General features: G+C 38.4%; 1 protein-coding gene across 1 annotated transcript in view; it reads left to right on the forward strand.

Annotated features, from left to right (window-relative positions):
* Positions 1-19,883, forward strand: part of ZDHHC21 (zinc finger DHHC-type palmitoyltransferase 21) — a 45,271-nt gene that overhangs the window by 8,705 nt on the left and 16,683 nt on the right. The window contains exons 4-7 of the mRNA XM_063129261.1: positions 1,388-1,486; positions 6,861-6,972; positions 8,500-8,638; positions 12,882-12,998. Of these exons, the coding sequence (XP_062985331.1) occupies positions 1,388-1,486; positions 6,861-6,972; positions 8,500-8,638; positions 12,882-12,998 (467 nt within the window). The remainder of the gene's footprint in view (positions 1-1,387; positions 1,487-6,860; positions 6,973-8,499; positions 8,639-12,881; positions 12,999-19,883) is intronic.

Consider the following 19,883-nt stretch of genomic DNA (forward strand, 5'->3'; position numbering starts at 1 on the left):
AATGAACACTTTTATGCCCTTTCAAGTCCCCAAATCACTGAAAATGGAGTCATAATGGTATGGCACCAGAATGAGCGGGAACTATCATCAATGGACTGATTCACACGTAATGACAATCCACTTTTTTGTGTGGGTTGTCATAAATGATGCAGCATATCAGTCCCTAGGTTGTTTGCCATTATTTGTGAACCAGGAACTCTGGCTTGTCTCTCCTCTGATATGCCAGAGAAATAACTCATGGTTTCTTCTTGGGTTATTTCTCTGCCTTGTTAGGGGAGAGATAATTCAAGAGTTCCTGGTTCACACAATGCTAAACAAACCATGGACAAAGTCTGTGGGTTGTTCAGCCACTCTGGCTTGCAGTGGGAGTGATTGGGCAACATGAACCAACATGCTACCTTGTTCACGACCATTCACAATTTTTAAAAAATTGTCGATATGTGCAGACCAGTCCTGTGACTTAAGAATCAGTGACTGGTTAAATGCCTCTGAACTGGGAGCAATCAGAATCTCCCTTTGGAATATGGACTATGGAAGCGGGAGAAGACTGGGTAGTAAGATCATGTTTGATTATTTGCTTATTATTTTAATTTATAGATCATCTTTCTACAAATAGCACCTAAAGCTACTAAAATATAGTAAGAACAATAAAAAATAGCAATATAAACATAAAAGTGCAGATAAAAATGAGTCAAACAGCTAGAGCAATAAAAAACATAAAACATTGTGAGATTCAGGAACCATCCAGGAGGTAATGATGAGATACTGAAAATAATATGACAATTTAGAAAATAGCTTGCAACTAAAACGCAAGTTGATCAATTCATGATTTGTTCTGTTGTCTTCAGGGCTCCGCCTGCCTCTGCATTGTATAGCATTAGTTAATGAAATGGCAAACCAGAATTGAGTAACCTTATGTTGAAATTAAAATTGGCATTAATCATCCAAAGGAATGTACAAGGAATTCTTTCATAAACACGATTAGGCACGATTGTAATGTTTAGAATCACTGATGCTAGTGTGGTATTTTCTGACAATATTGACTAAGCTGACTCAGGCTATCATAATGCAGTTTAATTAGCCAAGATATGAATGGGTTAGGGTAATCTGACAGTGGGAGAGGCCATTGCCAGGCCTATAGGAATCCCTGCCCCCAGCCAGGAGTGCACAAATATTCACTGCCTGTGCCATTTGTGCTGCAGGTTGGTCACTCAAGGATTCTGTTTCTGTGTGGTTGCAGCAAGACTAGCTGTGTCTACTTTTTCCCTTTTGTTTTGCTTCCAAACAACAAGGATGAGTTGGTTTCTGAACCTTCAGAGATGTGTATACAATTCTTTCCCTCCATAACCCCATTTTCTGAATGGAAATGCATCTTTTTTTTTTACAGGTTACTACATATTTGCAGTGTTCTGCATTGTCTCATTACTGAGAGCTTCTGTAGCAGATCCAGGAAGATTACCAGAAAGCCCAAAGATACCAATTACAGGTACAGCTTTGGCTGACTTTTTTTTTTAACAGGTGTAGTTTCAAAAATCTTTATCCCTTTCAGTCTGACTTCCATGATAGGAATACCTTGGTCACCCTGATGCACTATCTTTATTTGGAAGCAGTAGGTGGATGACTCTATTGATTCTCCTTAATCTCTCAGCAGTTTTCAGTATTGGTATCTTTCTGGTCTGCCTGCAGCAACTGACTTAGGGGTCCAGTGCACTTCAGTGGTTCTGCTCCTTTTTACAGGGAGATTCCAGGAGGGGTGGGGTAGAGATACTACAGTGCTACCCAGTGGTCCTGGTCCTGTGAGGTGCCCATGGGTTTTAACTTGTTGTTGTTGTTGTTGTTGTTACTATTATTTATTTATTTATATAGCACCATCAATGTACATGTTGCTGTACAGAGTAAAACAATAAAATAGCAAAACCCTGCCGCATAGGCTTACATTCTAATAAAATCATAATAAAACAATAAGAAGGGGAAGAGAATGCACCAAACAGGCACAGGGTAGAGTAAAACTAACAGTATAAAAGTCAGATCAAAATCAAGTTTTAAAAGCTTTAGAAAAAAGAAAAGTTTTTAGCTGAGCTTTAAAAGCTGCGATTGAACTTGTAGTTCAATCTTGAAGAGCGTTCCAGGCGTAAGGGGCAGCGGAAGAAAATGGACGAAGCCGAGCAAGGGAAGTAGAGACCCTTGGGCAGGCGAGAAACATGGCATCAGAGGAACGAAGAGCACGAGCGGGGCAATAGTGTGAGATGAGAGAGGAAAGATAGGAAGGAGCTAGACAGTGAAAAGCTTTGTAGGTTAACAGGAGAAGTTTATATTGGATTCTGAGGTGAATTGGAAGCCAATGAAGAGATTTCAGAAGTGGAGTAACATGGTCAGAGCGGCGAGCCAAGAAGATGATCTTAGCAGCAGAGTGGTGAACAGAAACCAACGGACTGATGTGAGAAGAAGGAAGGCCAGTGAGAAGAAGGTTGCAGTAGTCCAACCGAGAAATAACCAATGCATGAACAAGAGTCTTGGCAGAAGAGACAGACAAACTAGTCTCCCAGGCTGTTTCATATCTATATGAATCCAATGGATGAGGTTGTGCAGGGATTTCGGGTGCTGTCTCTATGCTAATGAAAGGTTCATCTGCACCACATGTGATGGCTATTATCATAACGCTGTGTGTCCTGCGTTTTTCTCAAAAAATATTTGACATTTAAGGCTCTTAATAACAGAATAAAACCGGAATATAAAATAGCAATACAAAATCAAGTTTAAAAAACTAGAAAGAATGAGGCCCCAAAATAAACACAGTTGCTAAAAAATGTTTCAGTAACATACCCAGCAATCAACTCCACCTCCCATAGCCACATTTTGGCCATGTGCCAGAAAACAGGCAAGGATTGTGCTAGACAGTTTTCTTGGGGTAGGCATTCCACAACTGATATGTAGTGACTAAGAAGGCCTGGTCAAGCTGCCTATCTGCTGTAACTCCGATAGTGGTGTGACGTGGAATGGTCCCTAATGATGAGCAAAGTGTGAGGGTAGTTTGGAGGCTACCAACTATTTACAACTCAACCGCATGGTGGGTTAATGTCTGAATACAGTGTGGCCACAGCTAGACCTAAAGTTTATCCTAGAATCATCCAGGGTTCGCCCCTGCCTGAGCACTGGATCCCCTGTGTGTCACCTAGATGAACAGGTTTGATCCCTGGATGATCCAGCGATAAACCTTAGGTCTAGCTATGGCTTGTGTTTTCTGCAGGGTAGCTTAACTTGTTTGAATGCAGTGTATTTTCTGCAGGGTGGTTTGTTCACTGGTGTGCTTTATTTTTCTTGAACAAGCCACCGTGAGACCCTATGGCTTGTTGTTAGGTTGTTCAGGGTAGTTAGCCACACGTCATGGCTAACAAGCAACCCTGTGGGAAATGCACTTGTTCAGACAACACGATAGTCCCTGCAGAAAAAGCTGGCTGTGTTTAGACAACACTATAACTCATGGTCCAGCAACAATCCATAATGGGTAGGTAAGTGTGTTGAGTAAACTCAACCTTAACCGCTGTGTTCAGACAACACGATAACCCATGATAGGTTAGCATGTTGTGTGAACTCAGTCTAAGTGGAAAAATAGTTTATATATTAAAATTAAATAAAATTGTAGCAATGGAATCAAGAGTGTAGATAAAAATGAGTATTGATTGGCAAGACATTTTCAAGGATGTAGGGCATTATGGCTGTCATTTTCCTGGTGGTTACTTTTCACTATAATTGAGTAGCTTACTCAGTTACAGTGAAAAATAAGCAGCAGGAGGTTATTGTTGTCCTTCGTACATGCCACAACTCCCTTAGACTGAAGTGCCAAAGTGGGGGCAGGGCAGCGTGGGGTGTGGGTACATTGGAAAGGGATGACTGAAGTTACTGGAGAGGAAGAGGAAGTAAAGCCATATTTTTTGTAGGGAGAGAGGGGAGAAGTAGGAAGGGAACATTGACTGAAATAAGAGTCCCAGGATGAAAGCAACAGTAAAACTATAGAGAAAAAAGACAGAATATGTGGGACTGAGTATGGAGTGTTAGATACATGATGCAGAGGGACAAAAATTAGAAGGGCCTACAGATCTCTCCAAATGAAGCAGATTCTAGACTACAGCTATTGCTTTAAGCAGGAGCAAAGTTTATTAGTAAGTGTGAAGGCTTTTTTGGTTTTTTTCAAAATGAATTTTTAAAAAGTTATTCTATTTCTGATCTTGCATTAACGTGGCTATAAATGGCTTGGATTTTATTTTTGCAATCTGACAGCTTTAAATCCTCCAAATTCATTTTGAAAACAACTACACAATTCATTGTACTAGTTACTGCTTCTACTTTCTGATATGTTTGTTTCTCATATTTTTCTGCATTTGGTTGAATTAAGATCGTCAAGTAGCCTGTTCTGCAAACATTGTTGCAGAAGAAAACTAAAGCAACTCAGATTGCGTAATTTTGTTGTATCATGTTAATGTAAACTGAATATTATTTTGTAGAGGATTTAATCTCTTTGCTTCTGTAGTAATGCACACACTGGTATGGTCAGATGCATCAGTTGCGTGCATTAAATCACACTGGAAAACTTGCCTTCTGTTAATGATAACTCTCTTATTAAGGAGTAACACCTTTATGACATTGGCTTTATGGGAACAGATTGAAAATCAGTTTCCCATCTGGCATTATTACTAGTTTAATGATCTTGAATATTGGGTTTCCATACTGCCAATGTGCAAATGATGTCATTTTTCAACAAGATGAGAAATATGGCAACTCCAGCAGAAGACTTAAATTTGAGTCTATATAAACAAATTCAATAAGGAAAATGTTTCTTATACTTTGTGATTTTATATAAATATTAAATTTAATTTAATTGTCTATATAGCTTATGTATAGTGAGAAGCACTTGGCCATGTAAATATTATTTGCCCAATTATATTTCTGTTACATTTGTATTTCAGAACAGCTCAGCTTTCCTTTAAGCATTAGTGCTGGTGTGTTCAAATATGAAAACATAACTGTGACATACCTTCGTATAAAGCAAATCGCTTTACTGTGGATGATTCCATTGCTACAATTCAGAGAAAGTTAGATGCATCTAAGTTTATTTGAAATTAAGTGGGACCTAAACAGTCAACTATTCCCTTAAGTTCTATTGACCTAATTTATACCAAAACCACAACCCAGATATTATTTTCATTATAATTACTACATTAACTTTATTAAGGCACTTCAACAGTCAATTGAAAGGAAATCTTGAATAATTGGTATGAAGTGTTCTGTGACAGATCAGGTATGTTTGTTCTGTCCCACAAGCTATAGTTATTTAGTAGTTATGACGGATAGATCAACACAGAACATATCATAATAGTCTACCATTGAACATACTGACGGGATGAATAGTAGGTCCAAGTATATGAAGAAGAGTGCAGCCTTTTCATAGAGTAATCTAAAGTTCCAGGCACAACCACAGTGTGTGCGTCTACGGACCAGTTCATGCACTTATCCAATCTTGTTTGCATTATGAAAGAGTAGGGACACATATCTCCCTCTAAAAAAGAAATGGATGGTTCCATGCATATTGTCATATGAATATTGGCCTGATTTGGATGAAGATTCTGCTTTTCACTGAAGTTGCAAAATTATGCAATTCAGGCAATAGGTACCTGCTCCACCACTACACAATGGAATTAAAAGCTGCACTACGAGTGTATGAACCAGCTCTATGTGGTCAGAGCAAGTTGAATGGCAGAATAGAGTCTTCTAGTCATCATTATGATCCATCTGGATTCTGCATTAGTTTCTTTTCTCCATATGCAATTTTTGACCATGGTAGATATATACTAAATGCTGAACAATTATATTGTTATAAAAAAATAATAGGAAGACAAGATATAAGTATGAAAATTAGATTAGGGCACAGTCACTGCAATAGTTACTCTAAAGTCATGCAGTGGAATCAACAGGAGTATTCCTCCAAAAATTTTGTAAGGTCTCCTCTCAAGATCACTATGGACACAAAAAAACCCACTTATTACCAGTTGAAGGGCATTTTTCAAGCAAAACCGCTCCCTTTGTGATCTAATCTAAGGAATAATTTCAAAAGATGCATCTAGGAACTCACCGTTTTTTAATAAATGCCTGCAAACCCACCCACCCCGGACTGTACTTTAATGAAGGCAAAGGATTAGAACATATTTGGATGTTTAGAACCTAATTAAGCAAATGGCTCTTTGACTCTTCATGCTTGCTTGTTCAGGTTTATAAATAGCTGATTTTTAGCAAAGCAGATTGTTTGGTTACCTGCTCTATTATGTTTACTTAAAATTCTGCTAGCTTTCCATTTTGCCGTATGAAGAGTTCTGTGAAATCAAATATTTGTAGATTCTTAAACACATTAAGCTGGTAAAATAAAAGATAAAATGTTTAGTGCATATTTCTGTTAAAACACATTGTTCATTAAAACACATTGGGGCTGTTCACACGTAACAACCCACAGGCTGTCAGGGATGAACAACAAACCATGGGTTAAGCACTACTGGTTCTAATGTCATACCCCACCAAGAAGCTGATTGTAGATTATGAAGTGGCACAAGTGGTGGGCAGGTGGGAGGTAGCACACTTCATCTCTCCTGCTTGTGCACGACAGCCCATTGATTGTTGTCAAATGTGAACTGGGTCAGTGTATTGTTTTGGATGAGAATGACAGACATTTTAGTATATCGCTTTCCTCTAAAATTCTCAACAACAATACCTACAAATCCAGAATGTCTGCTGCCTATTCCTGAAAGGAAGCAGAAACATTATGGGGATTCTGAAAAGATGTTATTAACTTGGTCTTCATATCCTCTTTTTAGAAAGAGACTTTTGGGAGTTATGTAACAAATGTAATATGATGAGACCGAAGCGTTCCCACCACTGCAGTCGATGTGGACACTGTGTTAGGAGAATGGATCATCACTGTCCATGGTAAGATGAGTACGTTTTATTCCCACGTCACATCCTCTTTTGGAACATTGGCTTCTTACATGATCATTGTGACTCATTACGCTTTCCTCGTAGGTACATACTTTATAGTAACTATGTCATCACTAAGATCAGGAACCACAAAAGTGGAGCTGGGACTTGAGATGTAAAGTTTGATTTTCAAAATTGAAAACTAAGCTTTGGAAATGGAATATTAATGCTGGACTATAAAACAAAGTGACCTTAATATTAAATTTCAAAAATAACATATAAGCAACAAATTCTGAACCATATAAAGAAGCAAAAATATTTACCAGCAGAAAAATTAGAATGACATGTTCGTTTGACTTTCCAAAGTGTTTTCAAATATTTATATAAATTCCTTTTTTATATTTAAATTAAATTATTCCATATGACTACACAGTTCTATTTGTTAGCTTATCAAATATTTGTAGAGGACAAGAGTGAATTCCCTGAATTGGAAAATGTTTCTTAACAGTGCAAAGAACAGGGTTAAGCTAAGCTTTTCATTAACAGTTAAGTTATGGGTATGTTACACATTGTTGCAAGTTCTTCATACCTTGGGGGTGGGGGGAATATTAAAATGTAACTGCTTATTGTGGGTGGGAATTAATTGACCTTTATCTGTTTGAGGGTTCAGTTAGTTCAGATCCAGTGGTATGATCATAAATACATCGTTTCTTTATTTTAAGATGGAGCAAAGCAAAATCTTAAAACATGGTTTGAAGTTGGCTTAAGATCCTGTCTTGTTCTGAATCTGGTAATCATAGTTTCTCAGTACAGATGAAATGGAAAACTATGGGTGATTGGACAATTTATTATGCCAAGATGCGAGGTTGGGCCTATATATTGATTATGATTAGAATAGAGAAACCTAATTTAAAACAGAATCTTCTACTACCCCACCCTTTCCAATTAAGGATGCTAAAGAGCTGTAGGATGTGAGTCCCTGAAATTCCCACATATACCAAGAGCCACCTTCTCTGTGTTTGTGGCTCCGTTCAAAAGACACCTTAAACTACGGCTTTAACCACGGTGGTTAAGCCAGAAAGCCAGGCTGTGTTCAGAAGACATCTTAAACTACGGATTTAACCACGGTGGTTAAGCCAGAAAGCCAGGCTGTGTTCAGAAGACACTTAAACCATGGCTTTAACCATGGTGAATAAGCCTTTTTGCCTTCATCACCGTGGTTAAAGCCATGGTTTAAGGTGTCTTCTGAACACAGCCTGGCTTTCTGGCTTAACCACCATGGTTAAAGCCGTGGTTTAAAATGTCTTCCGAATGGGGCCTGTGAAACATCAAGGTAACTCCTACTGACAGAGGCAAGTGAGGAAGTGCAAAGGGAGAAATGGTGAAAGTTATTCCTTCTGCCCTGATTTTTTAAAAAATCTCTTATGAGATAGCATATTTCTGCACTTGTACATCATTGATTTGGTTTGGCTTGAAACTCCTGTTCTAGTTTTAAAAATTTCGAAAGCACTGACATTCTATGGCCTGTGTTTTCTGCAGGATTAATAACTGTGTTGGTGAAGATAATCACTGGCTGTTTTTGCAGTTATGTTTCTACACAGAGCTCCTCAGTTCTTACACACTCCTACTAGATTTCTGCCACTGTTACTACTTTGAACCACTAAAAAAAGTTAATTGGGTAAGAGATTTTTCTTCTTGTATGAAGTGGATAAATGTTAACTGTATGGCATCTTATTTTGAAGTTTAGACAGCTTTTAACTTTTATGTATTGCTGAATGCTAGTGGAGAGATATGAATTTAAATTGATATTTATAAATGTGTGAATATGTTTCCAGGATTTAGCATTTGATCCATTAATTAAGGAGAATTAACTCTTAACTTAAAAATAGTAGTGCTCACAAAAATAATATATAATTGTTACAAAACCCATTAGAATTATCAAGAAAAGGCATGTACATGTATAAGGGGGGGGAGTTGAATTTGATTTCATGGCTGTGATACAAAGATCCATATGCTGAAACAGATGCCTGCCAATGCAAAATTGTGTTTTAAACACAACAGACTTTAAGGGAAAGCGACACACGTTCTAAAGCAACCATGATTGTTCTAAGTACACCATTAATATTTCCCACATCAGAATTGACAACATACATGTAGGCATAAATAACTGGGTATATACATCAGATACTCCATGGCTTGAGCTTTCCACATGTGTCTATATATGGGTGTTTCAAGAAATGTGAAAATCCTGTTACTTTATGCATACTGCCATATTTTTTCTGCCCAGTTGTGTCTGAAGCTCTCCTGAAATGCAGCTTGTCTGAAACAGAATAGGGTATAGCGGGGGGGATGGGGGGGGGAACTGGTGAAAATTGAGTGTGCCAACCTAAGCGTGTCCAAATGCTTTCTGTTAAGACAAAGCCATAATTGGAAATGACCCAATATATGGAGAGCCATGAACATGTTCTCCCAGGGATTGACAACATCCTCAGAAGCCATGCTATTCACTAGACAGCAGTCTAGGGGCCAGGAGTGTATTTTGCCTTACAACCCAACTCCTTGACAGATAATCAGGCTCTATAATAAAGGATACAGATAAGGATCACAGTTTTTCATGCATGGTGTGTCTATATGCACACAAAATCCAAAGAGCCATGACATTAAAAACTACTATGTTTTTCTCAGCATTTGAAAACAGATTCCTTTTCTTTATAAGAGAAACTAGACAATTTTTTTTAAAAAAAAAAAAACTTGATTGAAATTTGATGGACCAGATGGAATTGCTTTGCACACTATATCTGGTCTAGAGACCACTTGTTCATTATTCCTGTTTTGACTTACTATATTGCATAACCTTTTCTACCCCACCTTGTCAGGTCTGTAAGTTCAGACTTACAGATTTCTTTTTTTTCATTGCTGCTTTGATACTTCAGCAGATATTTTGCTTCTGAAATCACATATCCTGCTGGAGACTAATACATTGTTGTGAGATATAGTAAGCTCTTTATTTTTTTGATTAATGGTGAAGTATTATGCCAGAAACAAATAACTACTAAATATCTGCCTTTTATTGATATTTTCATTTAGACTGTTAAAAATGTTGACTTACTGAATGTTTTTTATTTATATCACATTTTGAAATGAGAAAGATTTCCCGATATTTTTGCCCCCATTGGCCTGGTTGGGACAATAATACCTGAGCTTTGGAAACTGGTTAGTTTGAGATGTCCTGGTTTAATTGAGGCCCATGTACAGAGAGGAATAAAGAGACTACATGCATGAGCCGCAGGCTTGTTCATATCTTGACTTGTGATAGCCAGGTATGACAGTCTGAATGTGGTCATTGTGTCCCATTAGTACTGATGGAAATGTTTTATTCTGAACTGTTTCACTCATTCTGAGTAGGACCAAAACGTAGATAACAATAAATGCATTTTATAAAAGTTAAATGTGAAGTGCTTCTTTTAAAAAGACCTGTGTGATTTTTAAAATACATTTATAGTGTTCTACCTAAATGGATATAGAACAAGAAGAATTTCTTGTAGAATACTTTTAATATGAATACCTAAAATAACTCATTCAGAGCTTGAATTTGAGTGATTATTGAGAGACATAAACATGTGATGGTTATATTTTATTTGCTTAGTGCTAATCAAAGGGCCCAGTTGACAGATTTGGATATTTTTGTAAGTCACTTGCTTCAGAGAATTAGGGCATTAGCATTCTGTGCTGTTTACATTTTGCAAATGATATGATTCAGATGATTTGATAGCCATTAAAAAAAAATCAACTGCAGACCTGGTAGCTGAGTGAGAAAACATAACATTAAATATAATTCGGGAATTCAGCCGGATTTACAACCTTAGAAATGAAATCAGCATACCATTTGGCCGATTTCTGACTGGAGTTGAGGACATGATACCCTCCATAACTGTGTGCCACCCAATTACTCATTCTGCCCTTTGGAGGCATAGCACGAAATGTGCAACATAGGCATAGATACTTTTATTTGATTTTTTTTGTACACTGATACTTTGATCAGAAACATTCCCACTGTGCATGGCTGTTTGCAGTGCCGGTCCAGGTTCTTTTATAAAGCTAAAGATGACAGGAAGATGCACAGTTGTAGGATTGCACTGTATATTAGCATTTTTATTTCTTAAACTTTAAAAGTGGAATAAAAACAGCCTTTACCTGGACAACATCTCAAAAATTCAGTGCAAGTTTTGGAATGTTGTTTATAACAAATTTAATCATGTTTTTAAGATAGATTAAATTGTAAGTACATTTAATATGGTTCTGTTATACAAAAAATGTATTTCAAAAGTCTTACTTGATTAAAAGCTATTAACATTTTTTCCTTCCCATGTTCACGTTAACTATATCAGAATGACTTTTTAATACTTTGCCAACTTAAAGACTTCCGTTATTTTTATGAGTTAATAAATAAGATTTAGTTTAATGAAATGGCTAATGAGTAATTAGAATGTAAAAGCGAAGTATTAAGAAAAAAATATAATCCTTCAGGTCTAAAATGTAGTCTCTCATTTATTCCATAGGCTGCAGGTACTGTAGCTGTCTGTCCAGTAGGAGGAGTAGTATTACTGTAAGAACTTGCTAGAAAGCAACTACATGAATCTGCTAAGACATTGCTAATCTTATACATTGGCCACTGTCAGAAAGCATTCTTATTTCATTTCTAGCAGCTATAATTCTTTTCCTGAGGGTGTGCTATTCTTTCTGGAAAGCATGACAACACTATGTGTGTGATATGGATGGCCATCATACAGCCACAGAAACTAAACATAGGGTCTCCAACTCTACATGTTAGTTTTTATTATATTTTTTACACCCAGAGAGGGGTGGTTCTGGGACTTTCTTCTGTAGGTGCCAAAATTACTTAACCAACTATGATTGCTATGCACCTTGACTTTGGTGGGAGACCATTTCCCCTCCTGTCAAGGCAGAAAAGGCTAAACATCACCCACTTAGCAAGGTGATCTCCATAGCTTTAGTGTTGCCCCGACTCTGAGGTGTGTGTGTGCACCCTCCTTCCAGTCCACCCCTCCCTGTTTGGCAGCAACTATTTTTCATAGAAAAGTGCCCCCATTTTTCTTCGCAAAGGCGATAAGTGCTGCTATTTTGACAGCTGTCAAAGTAGCTGTGGTTACTGCCTTTGGAAGCAAAAGGGGGATGCACTTTTCTATGAAAATAACTTACTGGAGAGTGGGGCAAGTGGGGATTGGAAGCAGGGCACCCCCAAGGGTCCAAGCAATACCAAAAGTTCTGGCAACCTTGCTAAGGAGGTGATCTAGCCCCCTTTCCACCACTGTCAACTGTTAAAGGCTGTCAAATCAGCCTATATACAGGATTGTCTTTCCCAAGGGAAGGACAGGCAGTGGGAAAGAAGGACAGGCAGGAGAGAGTGGCCAATTGGCTATCCCTGCTTGAAGCTCCTCCAAGTGGCTTTAGGTAGGATGTCCAACACCCCCTCCCAGTTTGCCTTTCCTAAGGGAGGAATGGATTGGGAGTGTGGCCAATTGGATGGAACTGCTGAAAGATTCATGGAGTGCCTTCCGGCAGCAGAGTTCAACACAAAGACTAGATTGGCTTGTGGGCATCCCTGCTTGAAGGCATCCTGAACACCTTCATGCAGGAAAGTCCATCATCTGCTGCCCCTCCTGCTCACCTTGAGCAAAGGATAGGCTGGGAGAATGGCCAACTGGGCATCCTTCAGGTAGGGACACCCAACACTCACCCAAGAGGTGGTGGAACTCGATATTAGGAAAATATGCAGCTGCTATTCAAACAGCTGCACAGTGAGTTCTCCCTCTATTCTGTCTAATACAACTTAGCTCAAGTCCTGACATAATTATGTTGTTCTCTAAACTAAACTTTTTTTCTGTTTCCTTTATTTATAGGATCTATTTGTATTTAGACATGAACTTGCCCTGACAAGAATGTCCACCTTTATGGGTTTAATAATGCTAGTGGGAATTAGTGGACTCTTTTATACTCAGTTAATTGGTATATTCAATGTAAGTATTTTACTCTTGTCTTTGAAATCTTTTTTCATGCATGTTGTTGTTTATGCTAAACACTGTATGATGAACTAAACCAGACATACCTGCCAGACATTGTCAAAAAGAAATACTAAATGCAGAAGGGGAAATAAGCAAATATTGTAACTTTTGAGGTAGACTTCGGGCACAACCAGACAAGATGACATGAGATCTGTGATTACCTTTCACCTATTGTTTATTTATTTGTTTGTTTATGACAAATGGAGCAACAGGGTTGGGTGGAGGGGTGATTTGGATCAGAACTGCAGCATATGGGAGTGGCAGCAATAGTTTAGGGTGGGGCAGTTTCAGCTAAGTAATCCACTTCTCCAGTGCCAAAGGCTTGATCTGAATTGGTAGCTGCATTTGCCATTTACAAAAACAAACTCAGGAACTTGAATCTCCCTCCATCTCATATAGTTGCGCTATTGCTTTTTATAGTAATGGAAGTAAAATAAAGAAGCAATTTTGTGATTTTTATTTTGTCATCTGTTTTACGTGGAAAAGCTGCTTTAAAAAAACCAAGAAGAAATAAATGAAGTGTAATTAGCAGAGGCTGGGAGAGCATCCAGGCAAAGGGGAATCAGGAAAAAAAACTGAACGATGGAATAGAAGAGAGTGTGACTAACAGTATGAGAAGGAATAGTTTGGGATGAGAAAAGGAAGATGAGCAGCAAAGTTATCTGGAGCTTTAATAGTAAAAAGTAAAAAATAATAATCCTGAATGCAATCTGGAACCTGTTGAGAAAACATTATATTGAGGGAATGTGATCATACTCACAAGAGATGGTCACATTTTATTTATATTTATATTTATTTATTTATTACATTTATATACTGACCCACAGCTGAAGCTCTCTGGGCGGTTTACAACAATTAAAAATAGTAAACATTAAAAGTATACAAAAACATAAAAACAGTATAAAAACAACAGTATCCATTTAAAAACAACAATTCTGGGGTCCATTAAAAACAAACTTAACGTTGTTAAATGCTGTTAAAATCCCTGGGAGAAGAGAAAAGTCTTGACCTGGCGCCGAAAAGATAACAACGTTGGCGCCAGGCGAGCCTCATTGGGAAGATCATTCCACAGTCGGGGGGCAACCACTGAGAAGGCCCTCTCCCTTGCTGCCATCCTCCGAGCTTCCCTCGGAGTAGGCACTCGGAGGAGGACCTTAGATGTTGAGCGCAGTGTACAGGTAGGTTCATGTCGGGAGAGGCGTTCCATCAGGTATTGTAGTCCCAAGAACAGAAACAGAAACTAGGGAGAAAGATGGAAAAAGAAGGTCAATTAGTAGTGTATATGCCAATTATCCAAATGGGACAATATGAGGAGCTGGATCAATGTCCAGGGAGGACAACAGAAAGAAATGGAGATACTTTAGTTAGGTTGGACACAAAATAGACTTTGGAATAGAACTGTAATGATAGAATTACCAACAGTTGTCAAAGGTGATGCTGAGGCTTGAATAAAAGAATGAACAAGATCTCCATTCATTTTAAAAGATAAGCAAAAACACATTTCCCATGAAAACTCCAGATAAATGAAAATCATATTTCACTATATGTTGAAAGTATTTTGAAAGTTAGGATGAAACAAGATGCATGGGTTGTAATCTAGATATGTTGGCGTATTCTCAAGTCTTGGTTCATCCTACCAAAAGTCCATTAAACATTTCTATACCTTTACCATTCCAATGCACTAATAATAAATTTATTTCTTACCCGCCTCTCCGTTTTGATCGAGGCGGGGTACAACAATAAATGATAAAATACATAAAACTGAATTAAAACATAATATACATTGTTAAAAACATCCTAAAACCCTGTACATGTCAACTCAAAAGTAAATTCTATATAGTTCAATTGGGCTTATTTCAAAGTAAGTGTACAGCCTTAACATATTGCAATTTAATAGAAAGACTAGTGATGTAAAATGTCTGGACCTAATGAAGCCAAAGGGGGGGGGGGAATGTTGTTTTTTTAAAATCCTCTCTGTAAGATTCCCAGCATAGTTATTTCTTTCATTCCTCATTAAAATTATTGCTCTAAAGTAAGTAGAGTCACCATTGTGCATTCCTGACAGTAAATGTGCATTCTTGTCATTTTGGATTTTGTTCTATAGAATCCTGTGCTTCTGATGCTGTAGCGTTCTTTATAACTCCATTCAGACAATAATTACAAATTTACTAACTGGGTTTATTTATTTATTTAAAAAAATTAAATATAATGATATGAGCAAACTAAGTTATACATAAAATAAAGTTAAGAACAGAACACAATGGACTGGATTATACCAATTAAATTTCAATAAATCATATCACAATAAACACATTAGACAGTTTGATTCACAACATTAAATGTTTTAATTGAGCAATCCAATGGGCGTCTAGGGAGCTCTCTGAACATCCAATGTTCTGCCAGCAAATGCCTGGCAGAGCAATGCGAGCGTCAGAAGCGATATTTATCTCTCCATCCTCCTTTCTGCAGATATTAAACTAGATGCACATTTGAGCACTAGATGCACTTTTGAGCACATCTAGTGGAGTTTTGAGGGCAGAGATGGAAAGTGGGAGGTTTTAGGATCCTGCAGATCCTTGAAGCCTCTCCTTCCCATACCTCCTCATTTGCAGTCTCACTAAAGGTAGGAGCTCCAGCCTTGGGCAAGGAAGCTACTGCATGCTTTCTGAAGCGGCTTCGGAGAGGTACAAGGAATCAGTCAGAAAAATCGCCGTTTGGATTTCCCTTCCTGATGTTGCAGCGATGCGTATAGCCTTGGAGGGGGAACTCCACTATCCTATGGTCTCTGGGATGCTCTCCCAAGGACTATAGGATTACTCTCTAAAATATTTCATTTATTTAATGCATTTATACCCCACACCTTGAAATACAGATGTTTCCAGGGCAGGTAACAATACATAACCTATAAAACATAAAGCATAACATCTAAAACTTGCAATGTAAGTAAAAAAAAACCACCCATTCTAAATAATGTAGCACAAGACAAAGAATTCTCAATAAAACAGTGAAATTGTGGATAATTTGCAATAACACTTTCTTCATGATTTCCATAACTTCTTTCAACAATTATTTTTCCTTAACAATTATTTTTCCACTTTCTTAAATCAATAAATGCATTTTGACCTTTATTTAAATGATTTAGAGTGCAATCCTATACACTTAGACAGGAAAAAGTCCTATAACTCCCAGCATGCCCTACCCAGGCTGTTGACTGGGAGATGCTGAGAATTGTAGGAGTTATTTATGTCTAAAATGTGTAGGATTACACCCTAATCTATCCGTCTTCATCTTAAACACTACAAAGCATATAAATGATGTCTCAGGTAATAGCAAAGATCTAAAATATTTGTTAGATCATTCAGAACTGTTGGCTTTCAATACCAGTAAAAGTTTCATATTACAGTATTACTACTGTACTGAGAAGATGAATTGTAAGGTTATATTAACTTAGTATTTAATTTAATTTACATTGATCCTGTTGAGACAACACGCTAAGCCATGGTGGTTAGGCATTTTGAGCTAAACATGGCTTAGCATGTTGTGTGAACCATGACTTAGTGTGTCATGTGAACCATTCCTATGGTGGCTACATAACCATGGCTTAAACATGTTCACTAACCATTTGATGCAAAAAGGTTAGCGGCAGTGTTGTCTGAACAGGCCCATTATTTAAAGGCTGCCTGATAACAAACATTAATGGAAAGCCCGTGTTGCCATGGGAGTAAGTAGTCCTACTCCTTTCCTAATTCCTTTGCCCGTCAGTCCCTTCACCATAGAGGGGCTCATGAATAATGCAAATGTGGCTCATGCATAGTGAATACCCCCTATCTGAGATTTGCATACAGTGTGACCCCAGCCCCTCTCTCGTCTGCCCTATTTGGCTGCCTCCGTCCCGTTCCCTTTGTCCGCTGGCAGTGACAGCCTAACCATGCGGCTGTACCCGGGACATGCCTTCACACCCTACTGATTGGCCAAGCAGGGCTGCCCTACTTGTTTGGCACAGAGGAAATTAATTGCTATTAAAGCTTGGGCTTTGCACTTTTTAGAACTTTCAAACTTCTCTGCACATTTACACTGCTCAAGCTTCAAAAGATCTACAAGACTGAGCAAACTCAGCCTTGTAGACCTCTAGTAATACACCTTTCGCTATGATATCCTTATATACAGTTCTCCAGGCAGCTAGTCTCAGTACAAAAGCATAAATGTCATAGTATTAATTTGAAATTTAGAAAATAGGGCAGAACATCCTCTTTTCTTTTGTGAGAAGATCACGTGATGATGGAAAGGGCGTCCATCGCTGGAATGACAGTGTAACTGGGCCACCTAGGAGCGAGGATGAATAAAATGTTACCAGTTTTATCACAGAAGGCTCCTTCATTCATATGTGATTTGTAAGACTTTGTTTGTTTGTTTGTTTGTTTGTTTTAAGACATTTTGTTGAAAGTTAGATTCATAAATTTAGATACCATTCATAATGCCCTGAAACAAATGCCTGCTTTACTGAAGCAGCTTCATTTCCTTGTAAACATTGTTAACCCATTTAGATTTGTTTCACCAAAGAAAGAGCCTGGCAATAGATGAGGACAAGTATGTCTCTTAAGAAGGGCCATAGAGGATGACCTGGTCCCCTGGGGGAATCTGTCTGATTTGCCCTGAATTCTCCAGTCTGCTCCACGGAGGTTGTGTCTAAGTGCTAATCCAAGCAGCAGGGAGGAGGAGGAGGAGGAGAGAGGAAGTCAGCAAAAGCAGAGGTTCCTACTGCAAGAAGGAAAGCACTGTGAGAAACTCCCCCCAGCGTCACACACACTCAAGGAAGGAATAATCTTGTGTTACCCCAGGAGGTTGGATCACCTTTATGACTGGCTGCATAGAGCACCACTCAGCCCAAGGTCTGGAATCGTTGGTGTAATGGGATGGAATTGTGCTGGGGGCAGAGCTGGCCGCCTGAGCAATGGCGGGTTTCTTCTGAGGCTCTAAGCGGCGTTTGCCGGAAAAAGCAATTATCTCTCTTCTAATGGGCATAAATCTTTGAGCAAACGACAGAAAATGATTATAAAAGTCACAGGAGCTGGAAAAGCTGAGAGATTTGAAGAAGGGAGGTGAGATGATTGATATTTAATACAATGTCTGTATAAACGGCAACACTATCGAAACCGAAAGTAACACTGACGCAGTTTAAAAAGAAGGAATTTATGCTTGCTGGACATTGATTTGTGTTATAACCTTTCATTCTTATCTCACATGGGAAAGATTGAAATGCTGGCTTTGTAAGGTGGAAGTTGTTGATTGGATTTATTGGCGTGGTGAGAAGGGGGGGAGAGAAGGTGGAAGAAGCTGCATTCGGCATTCGGTGAGGGAGATGTGGGAAGCTGAGAGGCTGCGAATGATTAAACTGATCCCCTCTAGTGAATGCTGTTGTGAACTGGATATTCCCCCCCCTCATGAAGAAAGAAAAAGTGTTTGATATATAACAGAGAAGCCAGCATAAGTTGCTAAGGAAGCGAGTTACACTCTAAGATTTATGCCCTACCCAGAAGAGTCCCATGCCTAACATTAAAAGAAAGATCAAAAGTTGGGCAAAGCTTAATATACAAAAAAAGAAAAAGAAAAAAAAAAAAGAAAAAAGAAAAAAAGAAGAAAAAAAAAATAAGAAACCTTCAAATTATAAAAAAAAAAAAGGAACTTTCAAATCATAATTCGGCATGCCTCTCCCTCCTGGAAAGGACAGCCCCTGGAGTTGAGCAAGAGGAGGAAGATAAAGACCCAGTCCCTTTGGATACAATACCAAATAAAGAAAAAATATGACTGAAGGAGGAGAAAGTGGTAGTAACCCTCCCTCGTTGATGGAGATCAGGCCCATTATAGCTGAAAATAACATTGTTATATTTTAAAAAAAATGGATCAGCATATGAGTGAATTTAGACATTAATTGTGTATTTAGCGGATAAAAAAGGTGGAAAATTCGGATAAGATCAAAAAGATAGAGGCTAAAGCGGACTTGGACCAGAAGGAATAAGAGGCTTTTGAGAAATCAACTAATATACAATTTAAAGAATGGGTACTGTGATCGATTGCCTCGGAAGATTAATCTAGTAGATCTACTTTTTGAATAAAGCAGCTAAAGGAGTCGCAGGGAGAAGATCTTAGAGAAATCATCGTGAACTGGTTCAAGGAGCTGATGCCGATATATCAATAGACGGATTGGATCCGGATCGAGTCCATCGTGTGGGGGGGCAAAACCACAAAGGGGCAAGAGACATTTTGGTGAAATTTGGTAATTATTATAAAAAAGAGCAAATTATGAAAGAATTGAGATTTAAGAATCAGATATAATATAAAGGCAAACCAGTGTAAATTTACAATGATCTTTCTCAACGTACATTAAATTGGAGAAGTAGTCTTAAACTAATAATGGAAACATTAATGAAGAATGAAATTCCTTATGCATGGGGTTACCCGGTTTTTTTTAAGATTTACATATGGGAGGAGGGAACACAGAGTAACCTCATTGGATCAAGGTAAAGATTTGCTGAAGAGGCTGGGTCTGGATGGGGAAGCAGATGGGGCTGGAGTGGGTGGGGGAGGGAATGAGGCTGGGACATCTGGAGAGTAAGAGAATTGTTAATTATGTTTGGAGATAATTGCAAATAAAAATGCTAATATAGAAATCTGCCGGCCAGGCACAGCACTGCCTCCCCCCTCCCCCTTTAAAGTAGATGGCTGGAGTACTAGACTCACGGGGATATGGGGGGGGGATTAGAGTGGGGGGGTGGGGAGGGGGGGAAGGTAGGGGAGGAGGGATTGGGGTAGGAGGGTGGGGGTTTTATGTATGGAGTTTGT

The sequence above is a fragment of the Elgaria multicarinata genome, chromosome 6 (assembly GCF_023053635.1).
Source record: "Elgaria multicarinata webbii isolate HBS135686 ecotype San Diego chromosome 6, rElgMul1.1.pri, whole genome shotgun sequence".
NCBI lineage: Eukaryota > Metazoa > Chordata > Lepidosauria > Squamata > Anguidae > Elgaria > Elgaria multicarinata.